Genomic DNA, 27,169 nt, shown 5'->3' with positions numbered 1-27,169 from the left:
GAAAGGTTATAAAAATTTTTTATATATTTTTGAAGTGTACTTGGAAAATTAAAAACCTCTATTAACATGTCAACACCATAAAAAAAGAAACATTATCAAGATACAATGGCATCTCAAAGGTGGTCGGGTACATTAGACATCAAGATAAGAAATCAGTTTGTAAACCTGAAGTGGAAAAAAAATGTGATTGTATAAGGATCTGAGTGACTGTGACAAAGACCAAATTAAAAAGGCTACATAACTGGGTGAGGATTTCTGGGCTGTTACCAGTGTGCAGTGGTTAGCACCTACTAAATGTGCTCTAATGAAAGGCAACTGGTAAAAGGGTGACAGGATTATGGGTGCCAAGACTAATTGATGCACATAGGAAGTAAACCTGCTGACTAGCGATGAGTGAACCAAATCTGGCAATCCCGGATGCGACTCGAACTTTAAGATTTTTCCAGCTCGGCGATCACTCAAGCTTTTACCAATTCGGCTTGCACGAGATGGTGAGTAGCACGAAAAACCTTAAAGCATGGTTTTTTGGTGAAAAGAAGAAGCAGGGTGGGCAGGGGGCAGTGAGCCGAAAAGAACTTACAATTTTTAAAAAGTTTGTCGAGTCCAGCGAACCAAACTTTTCAAAAGTTCGCTCAACTCTACCACTGACTAATAGTGTCTAAGAAATAAAACTGAAAGAACACACAATACATAGCATCTTCCAGCATACAATGCATTTGGAATGTTTTTAGACCCTTCTACTTCTACTTCAATTTGTTGTGTTGAAATCTTGTGCTAAAATAAGAAAAAGTTTTCCCCATCTATCTGTACTCATCTGTACTATAATGAGAATGGGAAAAACAGAATGTCAGAAATTTTTGCACATTCACTATAAAGAAAAAACTACAATTTAGCATGGACATTCAAGTATTCAGACCCTTTGCTATTACAATTTTATATTTGCAATTTACCTCTCTGGGCACCCTATTTATGTTGATCATCTCTGACATGTTTCTATACATCGATTGGCGTTATTGTGGTAAATGCAGGTGATTGGACATGATTTGGAAATAAACATTCCTCTCTATATAAGGTCTTACAGCTGAAAATCCTTATCAGAGCAAAAACCAAGCCATAAGTGGGAAAGAGCTGCCTGTAGAGTTCAGAGACAGGATTGTGTGGAGGCACAGATCTGGAGAAGGATACAAGCATTTTTGGAACAATCAGAAATCTTCCTAGAGCTGGCCACCCTACTAAAACAATTAATCGGGGGGAAATGGCCTTTGTAAGACAGATGACAATAAACCCAATCACTTTTTATGCAATTTTTTAGGGTATACAAAATTACCAAAAATACACAATTTTGGAGTTTGATATTTTTTATGTAAATGCCATTGACTGTGAGGTTTAATCAACGTTATATTTTTATAGTTTGGACATTTACGCACACTGCAATACCACATATGTTTATTTTTTTTTAAATGATGGCAAAAGGGAGTGATTCAAACTATTATTAACCCCTTAACGACCAAGGACGTATATTGCTTCCGCATCATATCGGGTCGGTCCCAGCATGTATCTGAAGCCGGGACCCAGGGCTAATAGCGCGCAGCAGAGATCGCGGTGCCGTGCGCTCTTAACCCTTTATACGCGGTTGAATGCCGTGTCTAAAACGAAAGTAAAACCTTCCCGTTTGCTCAGTGGGGCTGATCGGGACCACCGCAGTGAAAATGTGGTGTCCCAATCAGCTGGGACGCGGGCATAGGTCCTCTTACCTTCCTCCGGCGTGTCCTTTCGGTGATTGATTGCTCCAAGCCTGAGATGCAGGCTTGAGCAATCGACCGCCGATAACACTGATCATTGAAAGCTATGGCTTTGCAGTGAACAGTGCTGGCAATCAGTGTATGCAATGTTATAGCCCCCAATGGGAGCTATAACACTGCAAATCAAAAGTGTAAAAAAAAAAAGCTAATAAATGTGATTTAACCCTTTCCTTAATAAAAGTTCATATCAATATAAATATATAACAAAATAAATATAACATATGTGGTATTGCTACGTGCGTATAAAAATATATCATTAATTAAACTGCACGGTCAATGGTGTATGCGCAAAAAACATTCCAAAGTCCAGAATAACGTATTTTTGGTCGCTTTTTATATCATGAAAAAATGAATAAAAAGCGATCAAAAAGTCCGATCAATACAAAAATGGTACTGCAAAAACTTCATATCAAGGCACCAAAAAATTTGTCGTCATACCGGCCCATAGGCAGAAAAATAAAAAAGTTATAGGGGTCAGAAGATGACAATTTTAAACATATAAATTTTGCTGCCTGTAGTTATGATTTTGTTCCAGAAGTACGACAAAATCAAACCGATATAAGTAGGGTATCATTCTAATTGTATGGACCTCAAAATTACTGAAAATTGTACTGCGGTAGAAACGGAAGCCCCCAAAAGTAACAAAATGGCGTTTTTTCTTCAATTCCGTCGCACAATGATTTTTTTTCCGTTTCGCTGTAGATTTTTGAGTAAAATGACTGATGTCACTGCAAAGTAGAATTGGTGGCGCAAAAAATAAGCCATCATATGGATTTTTAGGTGCAAAATTAAAAGGGTTATGATTTTTAAAAGGTGAGGAGGAAAAAACGAAAGTGCAAAAACCTAAAAAACCCTGCGTCCTTAAGGTGTTAATTCAATTTTTTTCCTTTTTACTTTTTTATGCCATTTTATAGTCCCCATAGGGAACTATTACATGCAATCCTTGGATTGCATACATTGATCGATGCTATGCCATAGCATAGCACTGATCAGTGTTATCAGTGCTCGATTGCTCTGGGCTGTTGATTGCTCCAGGTTGCTGCAGGCCGTCACCAGGATCGGTGATGTCCGGTATTAGCCACGAGTCCTGACAGCTGATAGCCATCAAGACCACCCCACTATAACACGGGGTCAACTCCTGACCCCGCGTCATAGAAAGGAAGTGGGACGAGGGCATACAGGTATTCCATGTGTCCTTAAGGAGTAAAGCAATATTCCACTAAAAAGCCTTGGATCCTTGAATTTAAGTTAATTGAAATACTTAAAAAAGTACTACATATGTAAACATTTTTGCAGACCAAGTACACCCCTCATGAAAATGATGCTCTCTAATGGAAGTGACCTTTTTTTTTTATCAGAATAATGCTCAATACTTCTGTTTAGAAATGGTTTGAGAAACATTACAAATGTTCAATAAGTTGATTTGGCTTCAAAATTCCTCATATTGAGATTATACTCTCTTCATCTGCTCCAGACAAGGGTTACTCTGGAAATGCTCTTAGGTAACGGCACCAGGTAGCACCCTCTTTGTCTATTTTAGGTAAGGGAAGGGTCACATGTGCTATATGTTGCTTCGTATTTGCTGCTGCGCATTTTCCTACTCATTAAATTCAATGTGTAGCTGAGTACATAGCTGTTTTTGCTACCCAGTGACTTTAATGAGTAGGAAAATATTCAGCAGCAAAATATGATGTGACACTATCCTAAGTCTGATTTCAAACCCCCCCTCCCCCTTCATACAATTTACAGTACATGAAAGATCTGTTGCTAACATTTTGGTGCAAAATTGTTTGAGATAAAAAAAAAAAAATGTAACTATTTTTAGATCTCTGGGCTTGTAGAGTGAACATTTCAATTACCTTTTCAAGGCCTTCTTCCTTGAGACTGATTACATCTAAATCAAAGTCAGTCCGTAAGCCATTGGTTTTGTTGAATGTTATTCTGCCAGTGAGGCCTTCCCAGTGAGCCTAAGAAAGAAAAACACAATTTGCTTTTCTAAGTTATAAAAAAAAGTATTCATGTCAAAAGGATTATCTGGAGGTTCAAATAAAAAGAGGGGGTGCTATATTTGTTTCACATCTACCCCATTACTGCTATTTCCACAGTACCTGGGCCCCCACTGATCTACATTTCCTGGTCTGCTTCTCAGCTCATAGGAAATGTTCACTCATCTTTGGTCACAGTGGTCACCCCGTTGAATGGCAATCTCTGTTGAGATGGGACTAAGAAATGTAGGTCATAGGGAGATCCATGCACCATCAGAATGTCAATGGCAAGGGATTCATATGGTAAGTATCATGGCAAGTTTTATTTTTATCTTGTCAGACAACACACCTAATACTTTACAAAATAGAAATCTTAGAAAATAAATATGAAAAAATATAAATTATTTACTTTGTGGTTTGTTATTGTCATAGTCCATATGTTTATCACAGGTTAAATAGATTTTATTTTGCAAGTGTTTAAAGGGATTATCCAGGAAAAAAAACTTTTTTTTATATATCAGACAGAAAACAACAACTCAACTTCAGCAGCTGATAATTATTGAAAGGATTAAGATTTTTTAACTTTCATTTAATTTTTTTACTTTATGGAGCCAGTTGTATAATTATTTTTTTCCTGGAATACCCCTTTAACCTTCCATAAAATAAAGTGAAAACTTACCTCTTTTATAAGGCTGATAAACTTAGAACCAAATCGCCAAGGTTTGTGCCGATTACATTGTAATGAACTAACTGTCATTTGTGCAAATTGTTGTACAGCCACTGAGACAACATGCACAGCATCATACATCAATGCGGCATCAGTCTGCAAAAAAATAAAAGGTTATTGTAGAATTTTAAGAGATCAAAACAGTATGTACAATGACAGTCAGATTCAGAAGTATTTAGATGGTGACACAAATTTTTATCATTTGTCCATTGTACACCATCACAGTGAATTTGAAACATTGTCAATATGGGATTAAAGTGTAGATGTTCAGCTTTAGTCAAAGAGCTCTATAAAAATATTGCATTCTAAAACAGACCTTGTTTACATTGTTCAGGTTCAAAAGTCCAAATCCTTTGCAGTCAATGACTTCTTGAAGCCTGAAAAAGGGTATTGTTAAATGCTAAGTTTCCTTTCTTGAGATGCTTTGCCAGACACTTACTGCAGAGTTGCAGACCCCTTACATTACTGCTTGTTTGAGGGTCTTTCTACTTTCAGTTTTGTCTTGAGTGAAAATCATGCTCAATCAGGTTAAACACAGATGACTGTCTCAGCCATTGAAAGATAATTTTAAAATGTTTTATTGGCTTAAAGGGTTATTCCAGCATTTTAAAATATATTGCTGGGGCAGTATCTCTGGTTATCTGCAGGTTCTGTGTCTTCTGCTTCCCGTCTTGCACCGTTCCAGTTTTCTGTCATTTTTTGCTACAAGAGCAGCCCCTTCCCTCTCAGCCAATCACTGGTCACAGCAGTGTCCAGTCTCAGCCATTGATTTACAGAAGAGGTCCAGGAGGAGAGGAAATGAACAAGGGTAGGTAAGTATAGCTTTTTTTTCACCCTTTTTTATACATACATATACTATTGTGATGTTTAAGGTCTTTTGTGATGTTTAAGGTATTATCTATCTATTCTTTGAAGCCAGTTGCTAATATTTTTAAAGCCTTTGCTGAATTTAAGCCAAGTACATTGTATAAAGTACATCTATTGGTAACACCTATCTATACTGACATTACAAATTAACACCAGTGACCCAGTTCCATTGGCAGCCATACATGATCATGCCATAGTTCTGCCTCCAGTATGTTAGACATATTATATGGTATGCTTTGGTTCATGATCCCTCCCTTTACTTCTCCATGTTGTTTTCTTTCTATCTTACTGATACAAGCAACTCTTGGTTTCCTCCGTGCAATTTATGTTATAGAGTTCGGCATCTTTTTAGATGTTTTCCGGCAAAGATTTATCTTGTCTTTCTAGTTTTGAGAGTTAACAGTAGTAAGAATTTTAAGATTGACCTGCTAGATTTTCTTTTATCGAGATGTCTTTTGAATGTACCCTTTGACATTGATATAAGTATCAACTTTTACCAAGGAAAGAATTCTGAAATCACATCCATTAGTTCAATGTTTCTCAAGGCCTTTTGATTTTTCATAGCCTGCCAGTGTGTTGTCTCTTTATCAAATCTACCAGATGGTTGCTTTGCCGCTCTTGACATTGTTAGCATATTCAACAACTGTGCATTTTTACATTTAGGTGCAAGTTTTAACACGTCTACACCACCTTTTGGCTTGCTGCATCCTTGCCTACAGCATCTGAGCTACACCATCCATGTGTGGTGAGCCTTGTCAATTGCACCCATATTACCTAAGTGTATACCTCTCTGTTCTCCAGTGCTCCCTGTATTTCATATTTAATGGTTTCAGTCATGGGTAAGTTCTGGCTTACATAAACTCAAATAAGGTTAAAGGTAGGTATTTTAGGCTGGGTTCAGATATGTCAAGCACCCGGCATAGTTTCCCTCCGGCATGCACTGGAGGGAAACTGATGCTAGAACTGATCCCATTCATTTGAATGGGACAGTTCATAATCATTCAGTGTCTCAAGTGTCTCATGGGTCCAGCATCCAGAAACAATGAACACCGGATGCCATACAACTGATGACAACTGATGCATGTTATCACCAGTTGCATCGTGATCTAGGCTGAGTTCATCTATGCCGGATGCTGGACATATGTGAACCCAGCCTTAGACACTCAACATATTATCCTAACTTTCAGTCATACAAAGAGAACAAGTGCACAGGAATATATTATATATTTAACACTGCCTCCCTGACCCCTCTGTGGACACTAATGTACTGAGGGCATGTGAAGTGTGTACTCTGTCTTTCAGAGACACTGTAATATTGATCTGGGGTGGGCTTACATATAAATGCTATAGCAAAAGCAAATGGGGAGAGAGCAGGGGTCAAGACAATACAAGCCACATCACTTTAATGCAGAACTGTACTGAAACCTTTTAATTTCATCCATTTAATTATATTGACGCTGTGTATATGTTTTAATGTTAGTTTAAATTAGGCCAAATTGTGTGTGAGCTGTGTACCCCTTTACGAGGGTGTAATATCTGAAAATTCATTAAGCGTTTAACCCCTTAAGGACTCAGGGTTTTTCAGTTTTTGCACTATGAAAGAATTGAAAGAATTATGATTTTTTAAAGGTAAGGAGGAAAAAACCTCCTTACCTTTAAAAAAACATAATTCTTTCAATTTTGCACCTAAAACCCCATATGATGGCAGATATTTTGCACCACCAATTCTACTTTGTAATGACATCAGTCATTTTACCCCCAAATCAACGGCAAAATGGGAAAAAAAATTATTGTGCAACAAAATTGAAGAAATAATACCATTTTGTAATTTTGGGGGATTCCGTTTCTACTCAGTAAATTTTTCAGTAAAATTACACCTTCTATTTATTCTGTAGGTCCATACGATTAAAATGATACCCTACTTATATAGTATAACTACATGCATGAAAATGTATAAGTTTAACATTGTCATATTCTGCCCCCTATAACTTTTTTTATTTTTCCACGTACAGGCTGGTATGTGGGCTAATTTTTTGCGGCGTGATCTGGAGTTTTTAGCGGTACCATTTTTGTATTGCTTGGACATTTTGATTACTTTTTATTCATTTTTTCATTACATAAAAAGTGACCAAAAATATGCTATTTTGTACTTTGGAATTTTTTGGCGCATACACCATTGACCGTGCGGTTTAATTCATGATATATTTTTATAATTCAGACATTTCCACACACAGCAATGCCACAAATGTTTATTTTTATTTACACAGTTTTTTTTTAATTGGGAAAAGGGGGGTGATTCAAACTTTTATTAGGGAAGGGGTTAAATGATCTTTGTTTATTAACTTTTTTTCCACTTTTTTTGCAGTGTTATAGCCCCCATTGGGGTCTATAACACTGCGCACACTAATCTTTTACATCGATCTTTGTTCTCTCATAGGATAACATTGAGCGATGATTCTGCCGCTTGACTGCTTATGCCTGGATCTCAGGCACTGAGCAGTCATTCGGTGATTGGCAATGCAAAAGGCCGGTAAGGACCCTCCTTGTGTCTACCAGCTGTTCAGAATTCTGTGATTTCGCTGCGGCGGTCCCAAACAGCCCACTGAGCTAAACGACAGTACTTTACTTTCACTTTAGACGCAACGATTAATTTTAAACGCCGCGACTAAAGGGTTAATAGCACGCGGCACCGCGATCAGTGTCGTGTGCTATTAGCCATGGGTCCCAGCCATTGTTAGAGTCATGGCCGTGGCCACGCGTTATAGAAAGGGAGCGGATTCGGCGCGTACAGGTACTCCCTGCATCCTTAAGGGGATAACCAATCACATTCCCTGTTGCTTAGCAGTATAAGTTAGTGAACACTGCTTGCCTATATCACCGGTCAATATATTTATGTAAGTGCTAAGAAAATACTGTAAGCTATGTGTATTATTCTATATTATATTTCTCCTATATCCTCCTAAATAATATTTTTATGTATTAAATAATCCATGCATCCAACCAATGCAGCCAACATGAGTTCAAATACTGAAGGAGCCAGGGAATATGGGAGAACCAATCCTGAACAGTACAACAAAGCGTGCTCTATGATTGTCAGTAGCAATGTCTTGTCACTCAGAAGCTTTCAGACAAAGCACAAGGTATGTCATTTTAAGGAGCCTATCATTATTTCAGTTGACAGTTCCCTTTCTTAAAATGTGTCTTAGGCTTTCCTAAAATATACAGAACTATCATTAAAAGTTATAGGAAATAAATTCTAGTGAACTGTCAGCAATAAAGTGCACTAAATGTGTATTTATAATGCCTGCTTGCTCTTCAAAGAACTGCTAGTGATTGGCACATGGCAAGTTTAGTGTGCTGATTATCCAACTTTAATTTAGACAGAAAATAACAGAGAAAAAGCACGAGTTTACTTGCCTTTGTTTTAACATGTAATTTTATTTAGCTTTAGCAGTTTTACAGTATGTTTTTATACAGTGCTAACTATAATTAATATATTTTATATAATACATATGTGCCACTATGAGTGTATTCATAATCACATAATTTACAGTTGAGGGATTTTGTCAACACATTTTATTTTACCATAAGCGTACATAAATGCAAACCATTATCTATCATCAAACACTGTAAATCTGAAAATCTGTAACAAGGCCCTTCACCTACCAGATGCCATTATTGTAATCTAAATCACTTTTGGCAGCAGGATATGGGTCTGACTGTTATCTATGTGTCCCCTATAGCTACAACCCTGCATCAAGATAACAAGGACAATAAGCTGTAGGCAGATAACACAGGATCACACAATTAACAATAGGAGATGGGACCAGCTCCCTCCCTGCAAAGTGACCTCTGTACATGTTCAGGTGCCTGTTACAAAGCAACTCTTTGGAACTGCCGTTTACGGCTCAGGGTAGCAAGCAAGATTGCTGTTCTCCTAATAATGTGCAGGTAATTGAATAAAACATATAATCAGGAAATAAAAATCTAATTGTAAATAGACAATATCTTTAATCATGTAATTCATGAAATAATTCATTAAATTATGCCCTGCCAGCACATGGGCACATGCCTCTACATAAATCACGATGCATCTAAGGCCATAAAATCCCAAATGAAATCTCTGTCAGCCCTAAGTTGGCATAAATTTCAGCTACACCCCCTTTACGTGGCACCATTTTTACTTTGCACCATACTCTACCCACTTGGCGAGCACAGCCCAAAGTTAAACCCCTTAAGGACCAGGGGTTTTTCCGTTTTTGCACTTTCGTTTTTTCCTCCTTACCTTTAAAAAATCATAACCCTTTCAATTTTGCACCTAAAAATCCATATGAAGACTTATTTTTTGCGCCACCAATTCTACTTTGTAATGACATCAGTCATTTTACACAAAAATCTACGGCGAAACGGAGAAAAAAAATAATTGTGAGTCAAAATTGAAAAAAAAATGTAACTTTTGGGGGCGTCTGTTTCTACGCAGTACATTTTTCAGTAAACATGACAAATTTCATGCAGGAAACTTCATGCCGGAAAATTTATACGTTTAAAATTGTCATCTTCTGACCCCTATATTTTTTTATTCTTACCACATATGGGACGGTATGAGGGCTAATTTTTTGCGCCGTGATCTGAAGTTTTTAGCTGTACCATTTTTGCATTGATTGGACTTGTTTATCGCTTTTTATTCAATTTTTCATTATATAAAAAGTGACCAAAAATACACTATTTTGGACTTTGGAATTTTTTTGCGCGTACGCCATTGACCGTGCGGTTTAATTAATGATATATTTTTATAAAACGGACATTTCCACATGCGGTGATACCACATATGTTTATTTTTATTTACACAGTTTTTTTTTTAAATGGGAAAAGGGGGGTGATTCAAACTTTTATTAGGGGAGGTGTTAAATGATCTTTTATTCACTTTTTTTCACTTATTTTTGCAGTGGCATAGCTCCCATAGGGACCCATAATGCTGCACACACTGATCTTTTACATTGATCACTGGTTTCTCATAGGAAACCAGTGATCAATGATTCTGCCGCTTGACTGCTCATGCCAGGATCTCGGATACCAGGAGGCAAGTTAGGAGACCCTCCTCATGTCCCAGAGCTGTTCGGGATGCCGCAATTTTGCCGCGGTGATCCCGAACAGCCCCCTAGCGCACGAAATAGTTATCACGCTCCCGGTGTCCCTCCTCTCTATGCTGTAGTCTGCCGGTCACCGAATAAAGAATCACCGTTACATCTGATGTGGTGAGTGTCGTCTCCGTTCTTTCCTTGTCAATCCCGAACAGCCCCCTGAGCTAACCGGCAGTGATTTACTTTCACTTTAGACACGGCGTTCAACTTTGAACACCGCGTCTAAAGGGTTAATAGTGTGCGGCACCGCGTGCTATTAGCCAAGGGTCCCAGCCGTTGTTAGAGGCAAATACTGCAGCCACAGATAATAATAAATATTAAACCCCCACATAATATATAAGGTGAAACCTTTACCTTTAGTGTCAGTAAAAGCATACATAGTTTAATCAATAAGATGTTTTATTTACATCTAAACACACAATGTCATTGTTACAAACCATTAATGTTAAGTCTGCTATAACTTAATAAAAAATGTAATACATGCTATCTTATATTCATAGTCTTCATAGTTACTACAGACAATTAATTAGAACTAAGAAGACATGCCCTGAACAGTTCACACCATCAGCAGGTAATAAAATATATTGCCCCTGAAACCATTTCACTTAATTCACACTTGCTCACACATCCCACACACAATTTTATTAAATAAAATTTAATAAATCTTCGAGAGAGATTTAATTTAGCTGTTTTATGAACTGGTAAATTGCATTGTATGCTTATTGGGCCTCTATTTTTTTCCAATTTTTCTTTGATTTGACTCATTCAGAATTGCAGCTAAGGGAGCAATTATACAGAATGACATACAAAATATTTTTTTTTTATTTACAAATGATATGGTGTACACTTGGGTAAAAGAGCCAAATCCCATTGTAGAGTTGTATGACAGTTTATAAGTGGTTTAGGAGCAAATATAAATTATATCCATGAATCTGAAACTTCACTTAATCTAAAGGAGAACACAGGGGAAGTTCATAAAAACAAGGACATAAAAGCACTAAATGTTTATGACTCCAACTATTTTTTTCCAAGTCACATCTCAAATTTCTTCTGTTCAAATAAGCATGGCTCCATTCAATTCTCTAAGCCATATTTTAAATTTCTTTAGAGTCTCTAGTTTAAATAACCAAGGCTTGCTTGTAGCTCCATTTCTTGCAAATAAATGTTAACTTTTTAACTATTTTCTATAACTCTGTATTAAATGTGAATATTTAAATCTTTACTATTAACTGTAACCCCGCTGACTGGCAAGCATCAGCGTACTGGCTCTTACCTGCAACTGGCAATATTCTATGTTCCATGTCTCTGCTGTGCACCCAGGTCTTCCTCCTCTGGAATCTCTCCTGTTGCTTCTGCCATTGCGAGCACTAGCTAAGACTTATAGGGCCAGTGTGCTCTCCTTATTGGATCCCCATCCAATCCCTGTCAGGCAACATCTATAAGAGAGCAGTAGTCCCTCCTGTGGTACCTGAGCAATATTGTAAGTTACTACAGAAAAGGTTACAGCTTGTTTTGTTCTTGTGTACCTGATTCCTGACCTGTTCCTGATGCCGTCTCTAGCCTCATCCCTCTGTACCTGTCTGCCTCTCCTGGAAAAGACTCGGATTGTTGACCACACCTCTGCCTTCTAGAAGCTCTATTCATCTAACTGCACCCTTGCTATACAGCTCTGCTGTTTCACAGGACCAGCTCTGCTTAAGCACGTAGTCAGTTGTCAGCATGGGATATATATGACATTTTAGCAGTAAAACAAAGTTTAGACTAGAGGCTATGGTATAGAGGTGAGTGAATTTTTAAAAAATTCAATTAGCCGATTCGCCGTATTTTCCGCAAAAATTTGGTTCGGTCCGTATTTATTTGCGGCAAATTGCTATTAAAATCGGCTATTTCTGGGCTACAGAGAGCCTGAATAGGGGTGTAGAACACTTTGTCTTGTCGTTACACCCATAGGGAGTGTGCTGTGTTAGTGAAATACTGTTATTCAGGATGACATGCAGATTACAGGCATCGCTATTAGAATCACTGCGTCTGGATGTGGCAGCAAGGTCGGGAGACCAGATGGAGTCACAATTGAAGAGATTAAAGAGATTTTTAATGTATTTTTTATTTAATTTGATTTGAATTTATAAAAAAAAATTTAAATCCCTTTTTGAGGACCCATTCGGATGAGCATCGAGCTGGTGGTCCACCGTGAGGCGAGCTACCACCTGTCTCTGCCACCTGTCTCTGCTACCACCTGTCTCTCAGTGCCCCCCCCCCCGACTGTCTTACTCTGTGTGGAACTGCGAATGTTTCATTTAATCAGTTATGGTTCATTGTTATCGCTCCAACCTGTTTTGTTGGATTCTTGTGGTAATTCCACAGGTAATATATGACGACAACCATATGGCTTCACAATTGATTTTTTTCAATTTAAATTGAAGATTTTGATTAGATTCACAAGTTTAATGTCCAGGGTACCCAAAGCATTTACATTGAACTAATACTGTATGACCGCAAAACCCAATATAACAAGGTGTCACATGATGGCACAATGATAGAGTCTAGAGGTGGCAACAGCCTGACAAGACAATAGGGCCTCACAATTGAAAAGATCAAAGATGTTTTGTAAAATTTAAATTGAAGAAATAGATTAAGATAAAGTTTCATTTAATGTGCCAGCAGCATGAGGAGACCACATAGCCACGGTGTGTCTGGGTCCTTTGTCTCATCTTCCTCATCACCCCGAGCTGCATAGCCTGCTCCTCCTCTCTTGTCAGATGACTATAAAAAGTACCCATTTCCCAAAACCTTGCCTGTGCTCCACTGTCCCCCTCCCCCTCCTCCTCCAGTTCAGCCCCCACAGGGCTCATGTGGCCATGAGATGTAGGTGCCACCTCTCTAGTGCCCTGACCAGCCATCGTTTCCAACACATGTTGTAGGATATGAAGCAGTGGAATGACGTTGTTCATCCCGTAATCCTAGCGATTGACAACCAAATTGAACACGTGTGCCATGCAGGGCACATGTCTCAGACTTCCTTGACGCAGCGCAGACAAAATGTTCTTCCCGTTGTCAGTCACCATGGTTCCCATTATCAGTTTTTGTGGAGTAAGCCAGGATTCGATTTCTTGATGAATGACTTTCAGCAGTTCCTCATCTGTGTGACTCCGTTCGCCAAGGCAAACCATGTGAAGAACAGTGCGACACCGCCGTGTCCTGCACACATGGTATGCTGCAGGGGCAATGATATTTGTCCGTGCCGTGGAGGCTGAGGACATGGTGGAGGATGAGGAGGCGGAGTTGCACACTGTCGCAGGACCAACGGCCTGAGAGCGTAGAGGCGGAAGCAGCGTGACCTGTCCAAGTTGCTGTTGTGGCTGTACAGGAACCACATTCACCCAGTGGGCTGTAAAGGACATGTATTGTCCCTGGTACACTTTGGTACACTTTGGTAGAGTGGGGTGGTGGGTGATAATACGAGTATCTGGGGACAAAGGTGGGTGAAAGAAGGAGAACTTGGCATCAGATGTGTGGCATCAGGCGGGTGTCAGGATCAGAATAGTAGCTGAGGCAGGTAGGCAGAATAAAACTGTCTGTTTTGTCAGTGTTGGTGTGCACAAGTAAGTATTGAGGATGTGCGTTACGTAAAACTTAACTTTTAATATTATGGTTAGGATAAAATATATGGACCCAAAATTTTTGGGAAATCTAACAAACGTGTGCAAAAAATACCATTTGCCACTTACACCACCAAGTGATGCAAAGACCTCAAAAAGGGGGAAGGGAACAACGTGTGGTCCATTGTAACAGTTGGGGGTAAAAACTTCCCCTGTAAGGCCCTATTCTCGCCCTATCATTCACAGGAACCTCTCCCTATTTTCAAAAAGCCTGGGAAATGGCAGTGTTTTTAGGTGGATATAGGGAGAGGCTCCTGTGTGGGGCCGCCATTTTTAGGGCAAGTAACACTTGCCAAGAAGGGAATTAATAGTGTGAGAGTAGGGCCATACAGGGGAAGTGTTTACCCCACCTGTTACAATGGACCATACATTCTTCCATTCCACCTTTTAGAGGTCTTTGCATGGCAATAATACTTGATGGTCTATGCGGCACATGGTGGTTTTTGCACACCTTCCTTTTGTTAGATTTAAAAAAAAAATGGGTCCACATATTTTATCCTAAGAAAAGTTACGTTTTTGCTAATGCATATCCTCAATACTTACTTTTGGTCTGTAATTTCTGTAACTGGGGACCAGCACCCTAATTATGTTTTGCAGTATCCATGGCAGCACAATGAGAGAGCCTGGAGGTCATAACATCAGCATGAGGAGACCATATGGCGGCACAATGAGAGAGCCTGGAGGTGGCAGCATCAGCATGAGGAGACCATATAGCAGCACAATGAGAGAGCCTGGAGGTGGCAGCATCAGCATGAGGAGACCATATAGCAGCACAATGAGAGAGCCTGGAGGTGGCAACATCAGCATGAGGAGACCATATGGAGGAACAATGAGAGAGCCTGGAGGTGGCAGCAGCAGTATGAGGGCCATGCCAACTGAGGGTTGAGTCTGAAGAACTCACCGACTGTTGACTGGGGGTGTCCGATGTCATGGCTACTGGGTTGCTGGTCAAGACACGACTGCTAGCTGACACTGGGAGCTCAGACCTCTCCCTGCGACTCCTGCTGCCACATGCCTCTACTCTGCTGCGACCTCTGCCTACGCCTCATGAATTTATGCCTCTGCCACTCCTCTGTGCATGTCCTGGCACTTCTCTGCCTGACATAATTATACACCAGCTGAGTGCGTAAATGTTACACTTATGAGAGGAGGATATTGCGCTTCACTACGCATAAAACTGTATCAGACTACAGAAACCAGTGTCTAGCTTTCACAGTAACTAGGCCCAAATTAGTTTAACCCCTTAACGACGCAGGACGTATATTTACGTCCTGCACCGTCCCGCGATATGAAGCGGGATCGCGCTGCGATCCTGCATCATATTGCATCGGTCCCGGCGCTCATCAACGGCCGGGACCCGCGGCTATTACCACACATCACCGATCGCGGCCATGTGCGGTATTAACCCTTTAGAAGCAGCGTTTAAAGCTGACCGCCGCTTCTAAAGTGAAACTGAAAGTGACCCGGCTGCTCAGTCGTGCTGTTCGGGACCGCCGCGGTGAAATCGCGGCATCCCGAACAGCTGATCGGACACCGGGAGGGCCCTTATCTGCCTCCTCGGTGTCCGATCGACGAATGACTGCTCCGTGCCTGAGATCCAGGCAGGAGCAGTCAAGCGCCGATAATGCTGATCACAGGCGTGTTAATTCACGCCAGTGATCAGCATAGGAGATCAGTGTGTGCAGTGTTATAGGTCCCTATGGGACCTATAACACTGCAAAAAAAAAGTAAAAAAAAAGTGTTAATGAAGGTCATTTAACCCCTTCCCTAATAAAAGTTTGAATCACCCCCCTTTTCCCATAAAAAAAATAAAACAGTGTAAAAAATAAATAAATAAACATATGTGTGTAAAAGCGTATTTTGGTCACTTTTTATACCATTAAAAAAATGAGTAAAAAGTGATCAAAAAGTCCGATCAAAACTTCAGATCACGGTGCAAAAAATGAGTCCTCATACCGCCCTGTACGTGGAAAAATAAAAAAGTTATAGGGGTCAGAATATGACATTATTAAACGTATAAATTTTCCTGCATGTAGTTATGATTTTTTCCAGAAGTGCGACAAAATCAAACCTATATAAGTAGGGTATCATTTTAACCGTATGGACCTACAGAATAATGATAAGGTGTAATTTTTACCGAAATATGCACTGCGTAGAAACGGAAGCCCCCAAAAGTTACAAAATGGCGTTTTTTTTTTCAATTTTGTCGCACAATGATTTTTTTGTTAAATTTTTGGGTAAAATGACTAATGTCACTGCAAAGTAGAATTGGCGACGCAAAAAATAAGCCATAATATGGATTTTTAGGTGGAAAATTGAAAGGGTTATGATTTTTAAAAGGTAAGGAGGAAAAAACGAAAGTGCAAAAACGGAAAAACCCTGAGTCCTTAAGGGGTTAACAGGAAAATATATAAAGGACACCACGTAGGTGTACATACAGTTTACACTTATGAGATGTGAACAATACGCTCCACTACAAACTGTAGAAGGCCACAAAAACAAGTGTGTAGCTTTTCAGGAAAAAACGTACACCACGTAGGTGTACGTACAGTTTAAACTTATGAGAGTTGGACAATACGCTCCCCTTAAATCTGTATTAGGCTTCAAAAACAAAGGTGTAGCATTGGCTGGCCTTTCACAGTAACTAGGTCCAAATTAGTTTTACAGGGAAAAAAACATACACCACCTTTGTACGCACAGGTTACACTTACGAGTGGTGGACAATACGCTCCGCTTAAAACTGTATTAGGCTACAAAAACAAGGGTTTAGCTTTGGCTGGCCTTTCACTGTAACTAGGCCCACATTAGTTTTACAGGAAATAAGCTCTGCTAGGCAACCTGTATTAGGCACTGTAATCAGGTGACTATGGCTTTTCATGCTCACCCTAACTGGCCCCTGTTAGCTTTACAGTTGTTGTACACCCAACTGCAGCAGTACAGAATCGCTGTGTAGTAGAGCCCAGTACAGTATTATTAGACACTAATAGCAGGTGACAATGGCTTTAAGAGCTCAGCCTAACTGGACCCTATATGCTTTAGAGTTGCTGTACACCAGTGCAGCGGTATAGAATCGCTGTGTAGTAGAGCCCAGTACAGTATTATTAGGCACTAATAGCAGGTGACAATGGCTTTTATTGCTCTGCCTAACTGGTCCCTATAAGCTTTAGAGTTGTTGTACACTGCTGCAGTAGTAGAGTTTCTGTGTATTACACCCAAAAGTGTACTTTCTCTCTCCCTTCCCTGTCAGTGCTTTTCTGCAGTGATTTTGGCTTGTGCTGAATTGCTGCTGCCAAGCCGTTTTTCTGTGCAACGCACACTCTGCTCTATCTCTCCCTGCAATGAAACGCTCTCTCTGAAATAAAATGCTGGAATGCCTTGCTGCAAGATGGCTGCCGATTATATAGGGCTGTGACCTCACACGAGTGACTGGTTGCTGATAGGCTGTATGTTCCTTGCCCCATGTCCTCACATCTGTCATTTGTCATCTGTCATTGGATCTGTCATTTTAGATGCCCTGGAGCCTGGACCGCACTAAATGGAGTTTAATGAAGCTATTATTGCAATCGAATCATGGAGATATTCGGATTCGTAGCAAAGCAAATTTTTCCTGAAATTCATAACAAATTCGGATTTGTCAGATTCGATTCGCTCATCCCTACTATGGTATCATCTACAGTCAAAGGGAGAAATTCAGGACTAAATCGTTAAGACATAGGTAAATTATACAACATACTATCTTAACACAATTTATTGTCATCATGTAATGCACTCAATATGTGTATATTGATGTAAAGGACATATTGATTCAGATGAGAGACACTACTATTTAAGTACTCTGTAATTATAGGAGAGGAGAAGTCAATGTGTACTTGATTATACTGTAATCTGTAAATTTTAAAGGGATTATTAACACCTATTAAAAATAACATGCATCTATGTTTTTATACTTTCCATAATACTTATATATAAACTAATTAAAAATGAGTCAAAGAATAAATCTTTCCATAACTTTCTGGTAAATGTTATTTTTATTAGCAAAGACCAGTAGCCTCTTGTTAAATTTAAACTGTAAATTATCAGAACATATATAATAATTTATTCTATCAGATGCCCAAGGTCATCACACACAGTTTAATGACTTTTTTACTGTATTTTACAGTGGAAAACATCTCTAGTTCAAGGCCCATCTCTGTGGTTTCCAAGGAAACAAATATAATGCTATACTACTTATTATAAGACTATTTTAGTTGTCCAAGTTTAGTTGTGAAACAGGAAAATATGATATTGTTTAAGTAATACCAGTGAATTTTACAAAAATGTATTACATCTTTAAAGGGGTTCTCCACTGCACACATCTTATGTGTGCCGCTGGTGACCCCCTCGATTTCCAGGCCGGCACCCCTGTCATTCGGGGCATGGAGCTAACTCCGCTCCATGCCCATTGATTGGCGATGCCAGCCGCCACGACCCCTCCATTCAATTCTATGGGAGGAGGCGTGACAGCTCTGTATTAGCTGCCATGCCCCCTCCCATAGACATAAATGGAGGGGACAGGGCATGATGTCACAAATGCAGAAGCTGCAAGCTTCTGTGTTTTGGACTCCTCAGCTGCTCTGACGGCCTCTTTGGACCCCCCACGATCTAACATCATATCCCCTATCCTTCGGATAGGGGATAAGATGTGTGTAGCAGAGTACCCCTTTAAGTCAATATGTTGTAGATTTACCAACTGCTGTACGCCATTGAGCATTGACTTATGGTTGAAAAGGGGACATTATTTTAGCAACTATCACTGAACATGTAAATATGTCACAGCTGAAGTTATATTTTTGTCTGTGGTGTCAAGGATCTAAAGGTTCCCTGCTGTTACCTCTTGGTGTCCTGAGCAGCTCAAATTTCTTTTCTGGACATTTCGTGACAGGGACATAGCAGGCAACAGGGAGCATCATGACTTCCTCTAGGGCTAAAAGCATTTGATATTTTCTGGAAGTCATTATTATTTTTGTTATCATTATTTTCTCATTATTATTTTATACAGGTATTTTACAAATTTGCTAAACATTCTAGCACCAGATGATTTGAATTTTTCTTTTCCAGAATACCCCTTTAAATCATTCTAGCCATTGTACCTGGTATAAACATTTGCCAAAAGTTTTCTTTTCACCTAAATGGAAGCAATTTTCTAGGTGGAAAAATAAAAGCCACATCATAATTAACAATAATACAAATTATGATTATCATTAGTCAAATGTAATAATTATCTAATTGTTTGTCAGATTAGTTCATTCTTTGTAGCATTTTACTCTTTATATGGGGAAGTGATCACCAAGAAATCAACAAATCAATGTAGACTGGTTATTGATGAACAAGTACAGAGAGAACAGTCAGACAACATGACTCCTAATACAATACTTTCTTTAATACAATTAGATTCAATGTACAACAGTTATGCTTCAAGTCATATTGGCCGAGATTTATCAAACTGTGTGAGAGAAAAAATTGAATGATTTTTGCACAGCAACCAATCACAGCTCAGCTAATGAGCACTGGTAAAGTGAAAGCTGAGCTGTGATTGGTTGCTGTGGGAAAATATCTCCAAATTTTTTCTCTCACACAGTTTGATAAATCTGGGCCATTATTCTTTAATAGTTATGTACAGTAAATTTTTGCTGAGCTTTTTACTAACCGCAATAATAGGTGTATGTAAAAGGTATAGATATATACAAAGGTCATGCACTTGTCGTCAAGACAAAAACATGATCTGTTACCTTTAGATTGTGCCGTTGACCATCAGTCATCCATCTCTATTATAGGTCATCCAACCTCCCTTCTTCTATATTAATCAATAGAGCATCTGTCCAAATAGCTCATCTAATTATTTACATCCTCTATCTTGTCAGCAGGATTAAGCTTTCCTAATTGTAATTCATTTTGAAAATATTGATTTTCTAACTTTTTCATGTTTGTTGTTAAAGAGCAAAAAATAAGAGAATGACTGAAAAGTCATGTGAAATATAAGGAGAATATTAATGTATTGTATGTACCTCGGTCTAAAACATAATTTAAAACATGGCTATAACCTTTGTGTATCAAAAATGGGTCCTGTATGGGTCTTCTACAAGGCAAGCTATAAACCATTCATGACCATCTCTTACTCATTTTGCTGCCAGGTTTGTCACAATTTATGCACAGAAACTGGGGTAGAACAGTCCAAAATGAGCATACTCTGAAGGCCTCCCACCATCCCCGTTTAAAGGCATCCCACTAATGTTACAGGGGTGCCAATCAGGTGCAGCTCCATTCTATCTCATTTTTTAAAAGCTGCAATCACTATCTCTAGTTTCTGAATTGCAGGATGTGCATTTTTTACAGTGCTCCAAGGCACAGGTGGCTGTGGCAAAAATGTATGTCATAGGTTGTTAAAGGGTTAAAAAAAACAACAATCATATAAAAAGCATGAAAAAGAAGAAATTCTTTGCTCCTGAGCTTGTGATTCTAGGAGGATGATTATCTTTATATTTCTTTATTTCCTGGCAGAATTCACCCAAGTTTATTGCACTCCTAAAGCCCCTAAGCACAGTTTGCATACCCTCTCACATTCCTATGTGGTCAACAACTGGAGTTGGCATTATGGCCTGGCAGAGACTCAGGAGCTCTGACCTTCAGGAGACCAATGGAACTCCCTCACTGGCACACAGATCAGATATCTGTCTACAACTAAAGCTGGTGGCTCTTTCTTCTCCATACAATCAGAGCTGCTTCTCCTGAACCGATACATAGAGAAAGTTACTCCTTCTCTTGAGCATGCCATTACAGTGTAGTACTGCGCTAAGGACTTTAGTTTATGCGCTTCCCAACACATATTTTAAAGTGCATGCAAATCGTGTTCTCTTGCTGCTACTTATCTTATTTTAACAATAACAGTCAAGATGGTGGAGATGCAGTAAGAAACAATAGGACTAAGATACATTCCCCAAAAGAAGAAGCTTGTAGCTTTCCTTACAGGCATACATTAGCTTGTGTCTGGGGAGAAAACAGAACTAGAACCTGGCATGGTTTCTGGTGAAGAAAGTACTGAACTTTTGAGATGACAGAAAAGGACAGACAATTTTCAAAGGTCTTACTTAAATAAATACTTCCAGTAGGACATATCTCTTGTACTTAAAGAACTCTCAAATACTAATGATGTAAAGCATTTTGGCAATAGAGCAGACTCCCTAGAAAGTGCCCAAACAACCGTAATGTCACCTAGCAAAGCATTTCAAAATAAAGGGGCATTATCATCTAAAAAAAAATCCCCCATCCATAGTATATGGCATAACAAGCTGATTGGTGGGATTCTGAGAACTGGGATCCAATAATCATGAGGGTGATTAAAATTGTACCCCAAAATGACTGGAGCATCCATTCAAGGTTAGGTTGAAAGGAGGAGGTGCTGAGCCTCAGCATACATGTCTCCTTCCACCCCCTCCCCATTCTGTGGGATTTATGTACAGGGCTCGTCTTCCAAAACTGAGACATGCATGTCAATCACTCAAGGCAGAGAGAGGAGGAATGTTTGAGGCATGTATAATGTGGCTTATACAGCCTTTCTGAATATGATATAGAAGTGACAGATTTCTGCTACAATGTTAACATTACAGCTTTTTTTCTTAAAAATTATTAGTATAACAAATATTAAGTAATTAAATTCATTAAACCATGAATATAATTTAGTGTAATACGTTAAATTCTAGTTTTGACTTTTCTTACTACAAGACACTTTTGTAAAGTAGCTTGTGCATCTAGTGTAGACTAAGGACATATTTTTAGTCAATAGCCAATGTTCATGTCAACTAAATTATGGCAATTACATTCTGAGCAGTAAACAATTGCAAAAAGCATCACACATTATAACAGTTGATGGTTTTTCTGACAAGTTATAACCCTTCAGTTAGAAGTCAACATAAAATATAATGGCTGCTGTTTTCCACAGGAAAAAAAATGCTTTAAAAAAAAATAAAAAAATAAAAAAAAATAAAAAAAGCACACCGGTTAGAACACCATTACTGAAATTGCCCATAAATGTTCAAGCAAAACATTCAGGTGTTGTAAGAGTGCATTTTTTATTTAGCTTTTTACAGAAAAAGTTTAAATGTGTTCCAAAATGTGCTGTTATGTATTATTATTATTATTATTATTATTAATAATAACAACATAACAGTTGTTGTTGTTATTATTATTCTCAGCAGCATCCTTAGCAAGAGATATGACAGAAACTTCAGAATGTACTATTCTTTAATCACTGAAATGCTGTGAATAGACTGACACCCAAAGGTTCAAATGAATAATGCAATTTCCTTTACTGAAAAAGAAAAAAAAAGTAAAATACTTATCCATAATATTATGCTATTCGGATACCTTGTTGTTTAGTTTATATTTTATGACTTTTTCATTTGGTTTTCATATGAATCTTATGTTGCAAAACTGTTAATATTATTTCAAATATTTGGTACAGTAATTACATTATACCCCTTTGTGCTTTTCAGGTTTTACAAATTACTATATGAACAAAACAAGGGTATATCCCAGTGCAAAAACTATATGCAGCTTTGGAGAGAGACCACTGAAAAATGATCAATTTCTCTGGTTTTACTATCATAGGTATGTGCTTGAGTAAACAGTTTTGATTTATTCTATAAACTACTGGCAACATTATACCCAGATTTCAAATAAAGATATTGTCATTTGTAGAAAATAACAACTGGTCAAAATAACCCAAAACAGATGCACTGTTTCTAGTTAAGAAATCAATATTTGGTGGAATAACCCAGATTTTTAATCACAGTATTGGTATGCTTTCCAGTCTGTTGCATTGCTGTTGCATGGCTTTATGCTACACCTAGCACAAAAATACAAGTAGCTTGGCTTTGTTTAGTGGCTTGTGACCATCCACACTTTGCTTGATCAAATTCCACAGGTTTTCAATGGCGTTTGCCATGACAGGGTCTTGATCTGGTGGTCCTGATCCACACCTTAATTGTGTGCAACAAGGACCATTGCCCTGATAAGAGAAAATTCTCAGAGTTGGGTTACATTGTCAGTGCAGAAGAAAGCAGGTTGTCTTCCAGGATAACCTTGTACTTGGTTTGATTCATGTAACCATCATAAAGACAAATCTGCTATTTTTAGTCTTGAGAAAGTATCCCCAAATCCTCACCAATCTTCCACCAAATTTCACAGTGGGTGTGAGACATTGTGGTAGCCTGCCTTTACTTTATCATTGAGGAAGGGCTGTTTTGTAACTTTGCACGACTTCAGCCCTGCCCCTAGGAGCTTGCCGTGCTCTTCCACCTAGGCACCTGTTTGCCATTTTTTTTGCAGGTCCCTCTTTGAGTGACATTAAATTGTGCTTTTCACTATCTGCCAGTCCGTAGCTTTGTTGTCCCAAATGTCTGTTGCTTGACTTTGTTTCTACAAACTTTTCACCTATTCAGTACCTTATTAATGGGGTATTCCAGATGTTTTTTTTTCCTTCAGACTTTAAGTCCACGATGCCAAGTAATAATACTGTATAATATGATTCTATTACCTCCATATGCAGCTTAGTCCCATTTGTATGCACGAGACTTACACCTATACACCTGGAGTGGCGGCACCCCGGTCCCTGCAGTTCTCCAGCGATTTCTATATTTGTTGTGGGTATCTTGCATAGTATATCCTGTATTATTATATACTTTAAATCTGGTGTATCGGTTGTCTGTACACCTCAAAATACAGCACCTTATTGACTCGCACTTTTGCACATTTTATACTGTTTGTATATATGTTACTATTACTCAGAATGGTGCCTGTATTTATATGTACTGTTTGATTACAGATTTATGTGCAATACCCCCATACTACCATTTTTCCTGCAGGGTATCCGGTGGTGCCGTGTTTTGTGATGCATTGTCTTCCTCTTTATGTGTGTATCTAATTTTAGTGCATAGCAATAAAATTTGTTTTTACTTTTTCATCAAAGTGACTATTTTTGGGGCTTTCTTGCTTTCTTTTTATGTTCAGTTTTGAGTCACATTAACGGGTTTAATACTTCTAGAGAGGGTGTTACAGTGGTACCCTATTGATTATTGTTATCAAACACCTATTTCTCTCCCTTATCTTTTTGGTCTGTTTAGAGCAAGTCATAAATTACATGATTCCCAAAGGGGCATGGCTATGTTGTAGTGGGTGATTATTTAGCATTAGTTCCACCCTGTTATTCACCACCCACTGAAGCATAGCCACACCCCCTGGAGACCATGTGTGATTGCATGTAATGCTGGGAAAGGTTACAGACAACAGTAAAATACAAAGGCTTGCACTACAGCACTTCTGGGTGTTGGTCTTGTGCATAAAACAGGACAAAGTGATGCATGGAGGTAATTGAAGTCTATTACAAAGTATTATAACATGATATCTTGGGCTCACAGGCCTTGGGCCGCCAGAAATTTCAGACAACAACTTACCTTTACTCTTCTCATTCAGAGCATTAATTTGTATGGGGTTAACAGGAGAGATGGCTAAGGGTTGTTCAGTTAACAGCTGTTAAAGGGGTACTCCACTGGAAAACATTTTTTTTTTAAATCAACTGGTCTGTCTTACATATGTATTGTCTAAAAGTATTCTTACAGTTGAGTTTCTAGATAGCCAACAAGAATACCAATCACACATTTGTTACAGAGGAGACTTATTAAACCTTGTGCAAAGGGTCAGTGGAGCAGTTGCTGATAGCAACTAATAAGATTAAAACTTTCATATTTAGAAGCCTTTTTTAACCCCTTCCTATCCCAGCAATTTTTTTTCGTCCTTACAGTCTAAGATCCATAGCTTTCCCCCCCCCCCCCCCCAATGACAAGGTTTTATTAGGGTTTTATTTTTGCTGGACAAGTTGTTCATTGGCTCACTTTATTTTATCATAATATAATACAGAGCATTAAAAAATTATATGTAAGGCAAAATTTAAAAAATATGGAATTGTTCAATTTTATGGGGCAATAATTTTTTGCAGAGTTCATAATACGCTAAATATGACATGCTATCTTTATTTTATGGGTCAGTATGAATCCAATTATACCAATTATCCCGGCATTTTGAAATTTTTTGTGCTTACCCCTTTCACCGTGCAGGATCAGGAATGTCATATTTGATAGTTCAACATCTATGCATGCAGCGATACCAAATATGTTTATTTTTTACAGTTTTTTTATATGAGAAATGGGGGGGGGGGTGACAAAACAAAATTTTACCTTCTTTTACATATTTTTCGCTCCCCCCCCCCCAGGAGCCTATCATAAGCCATAATTATATGGCTTACATAGATCATTGTAATGATATTGCATTACATTGATCTATGCTATCTGCGCTCGATTGCTAAGGGTTGCCAAAGGTAGCCTTCAGCAGTCACAGAGCCAGGAAAGCCTAAGGAGCAGAAATAAGGCCCCGGGCTTCCCTAGCGCTGTAATCGCGGGGGGCGATGTGATCCTTAGACACCAGGGAATAGTGGCATTTAATGTTTAAATGATGTGATCTGTATAGATTACGGTACTTAACCAGTTAAAGATCATTCCTGGTGGATATCTGCTGCTGATAGCAGCAGGCATCTCCCGGTTATGACACGGACCTGACCCGACTTTCATGTATGTTATGGGTCAGGAATGGGTTCAAAATGAAAAAGGCATCTAAAAAAAAAAAAAAAAAGCTTTAATCTGATAATTAGCTATGGGCAACTGCTTCACCTCTTCCCCTTTATATTTCATCATCAAATGTAGCCCTGTGTCTTGTGTTTTATAAGCCTTGACCAAGAACCTTTTAGATATCTTTCTTTAGCAGTATAACTGTAATACATCCAAAGCCATAATGATTTTTTTAAGTAATTCTTGTAAACTGATTGGCTATTCACATGTCTAATCAATTTAAAGGAAACTGACAGGATGTTCACACTAAGGCCAATACACTGGATTAAATGAGGTATTACTTTAATTAACCCTCCATTTTTAAGATATGACCCTGTTACTAAAATGCTCATTCTGTTTATTGCATAATGGAGGCAGAATCTGGCTTGCCAAGCTTACCTGCCTTCATCCTGTATGTCCCTACAACCTCCATTGCGCACTAGAATATTCTTTGAGCATGACTCAAAAGCAGGAAACAAAATATGCATATTATTGGTAAGATGAAATGTATTTTGAGAAATAAAGTGCTTTTGTCTTTATCCCATTGTTCTTGGTTTTACTTTTATAAATGTGTAATCACTAGAGGTCCAAGAACCAGGACCCAATCTCAAGAATAGATAATCTCAAGAATAGTTTGAATGGCAGAGGCCATGGCTGTCAGGCTCCCGATTCAAACATTCACATGTGTTTGGGAGATGCTGATCAATTTCCATGGCAGCCAGAGGCCTTCACTAGGCCTCTGTGCCTACCACTTGCCTCAGGCAGACTCTACTTGCAGAGTGGCAATCTTACTAATCAACACTATGCAATAGCATAACATTAATCAGCATAAGCAATCTAAAGATTGCTTCTAAAAGTCCCCTAGAGAGATTTAAAAATTCTAAATTTTTAAAAACATATGTAAAAAAGCACCCTACATGAATAAATATTCAAATCACCCCTTTTACTTAATGTATAAATAAATAAATAAACATTGGCACGTGCGTAATTGTCGGACATATTACAATATTATATTATTGCTCCTGTACAGTGAATGGCGTATTTGAAAGAAAAAGCATTGTGTTTGTATTTTTTTTTAGTGTGTGTGTATATATATATATATATATATATATATATATATATATATATATATAGGCTATTAGTTATTTCAGTTCCAGCTTATATCAATAGATAAACACTAAAACAATCATTACAATTTTAAAACGGTTATCCAACATAAAATACATACTAATCCATGGATGCCTGATTTTATGTGTAAATCACATTTGCTTTAGGAAAATGAAATCCACTTTGGT

General features: G+C 38.4%; 1 protein-coding gene and 1 long non-coding RNA gene across 3 annotated transcripts in view; one reads left to right on the top strand and one right to left on the bottom strand.

Annotated features, from left to right (window-relative positions):
• Nucleotides 1-27,169, bottom strand: part of GRIK2 (glutamate ionotropic receptor kainate type subunit 2) — an 805,023-nt gene that overhangs the window by 318,441 nt on the left and 459,413 nt on the right. For both annotated transcript variants that reach the window (XM_056566198.1, XM_056566197.1), the window contains exons 7-8: nucleotides 4,467-4,610; nucleotides 3,662-3,769 (exon numbers count right to left, since the gene is read on the bottom strand). In XM_056566198.1, coding sequence (XP_056422173.1) covers nucleotides 3,662-3,769; nucleotides 4,467-4,610 — 252 coding nt within the window. The remainder of the gene's footprint in view (nucleotides 1-3,661; nucleotides 3,770-4,466; nucleotides 4,611-27,169) is intronic.
• On the top strand, nucleotides 5,223-8,502 carry LOC130362154 (uncharacterized). The gene is made up of 3 exons (XR_008891294.1): nucleotides 5,223-5,326; nucleotides 6,045-6,126; nucleotides 8,391-8,502. It is a non-coding gene; the product is annotated as an uncharacterized LOC130362154 (long non-coding RNA).

This window comes from Hyla sarda, chromosome 3 (assembly GCF_029499605.1).
Source record: "Hyla sarda isolate aHylSar1 chromosome 3, aHylSar1.hap1, whole genome shotgun sequence".
In the NCBI taxonomy this organism is placed as follows: Eukaryota; Metazoa; Chordata; class Amphibia; order Anura; family Hylidae; genus Hyla; species Hyla sarda.
The sequence above is the reverse complement of the archived record's forward strand: the minus strand, read 5'-3'. Positions and strand labels throughout refer to the sequence as shown.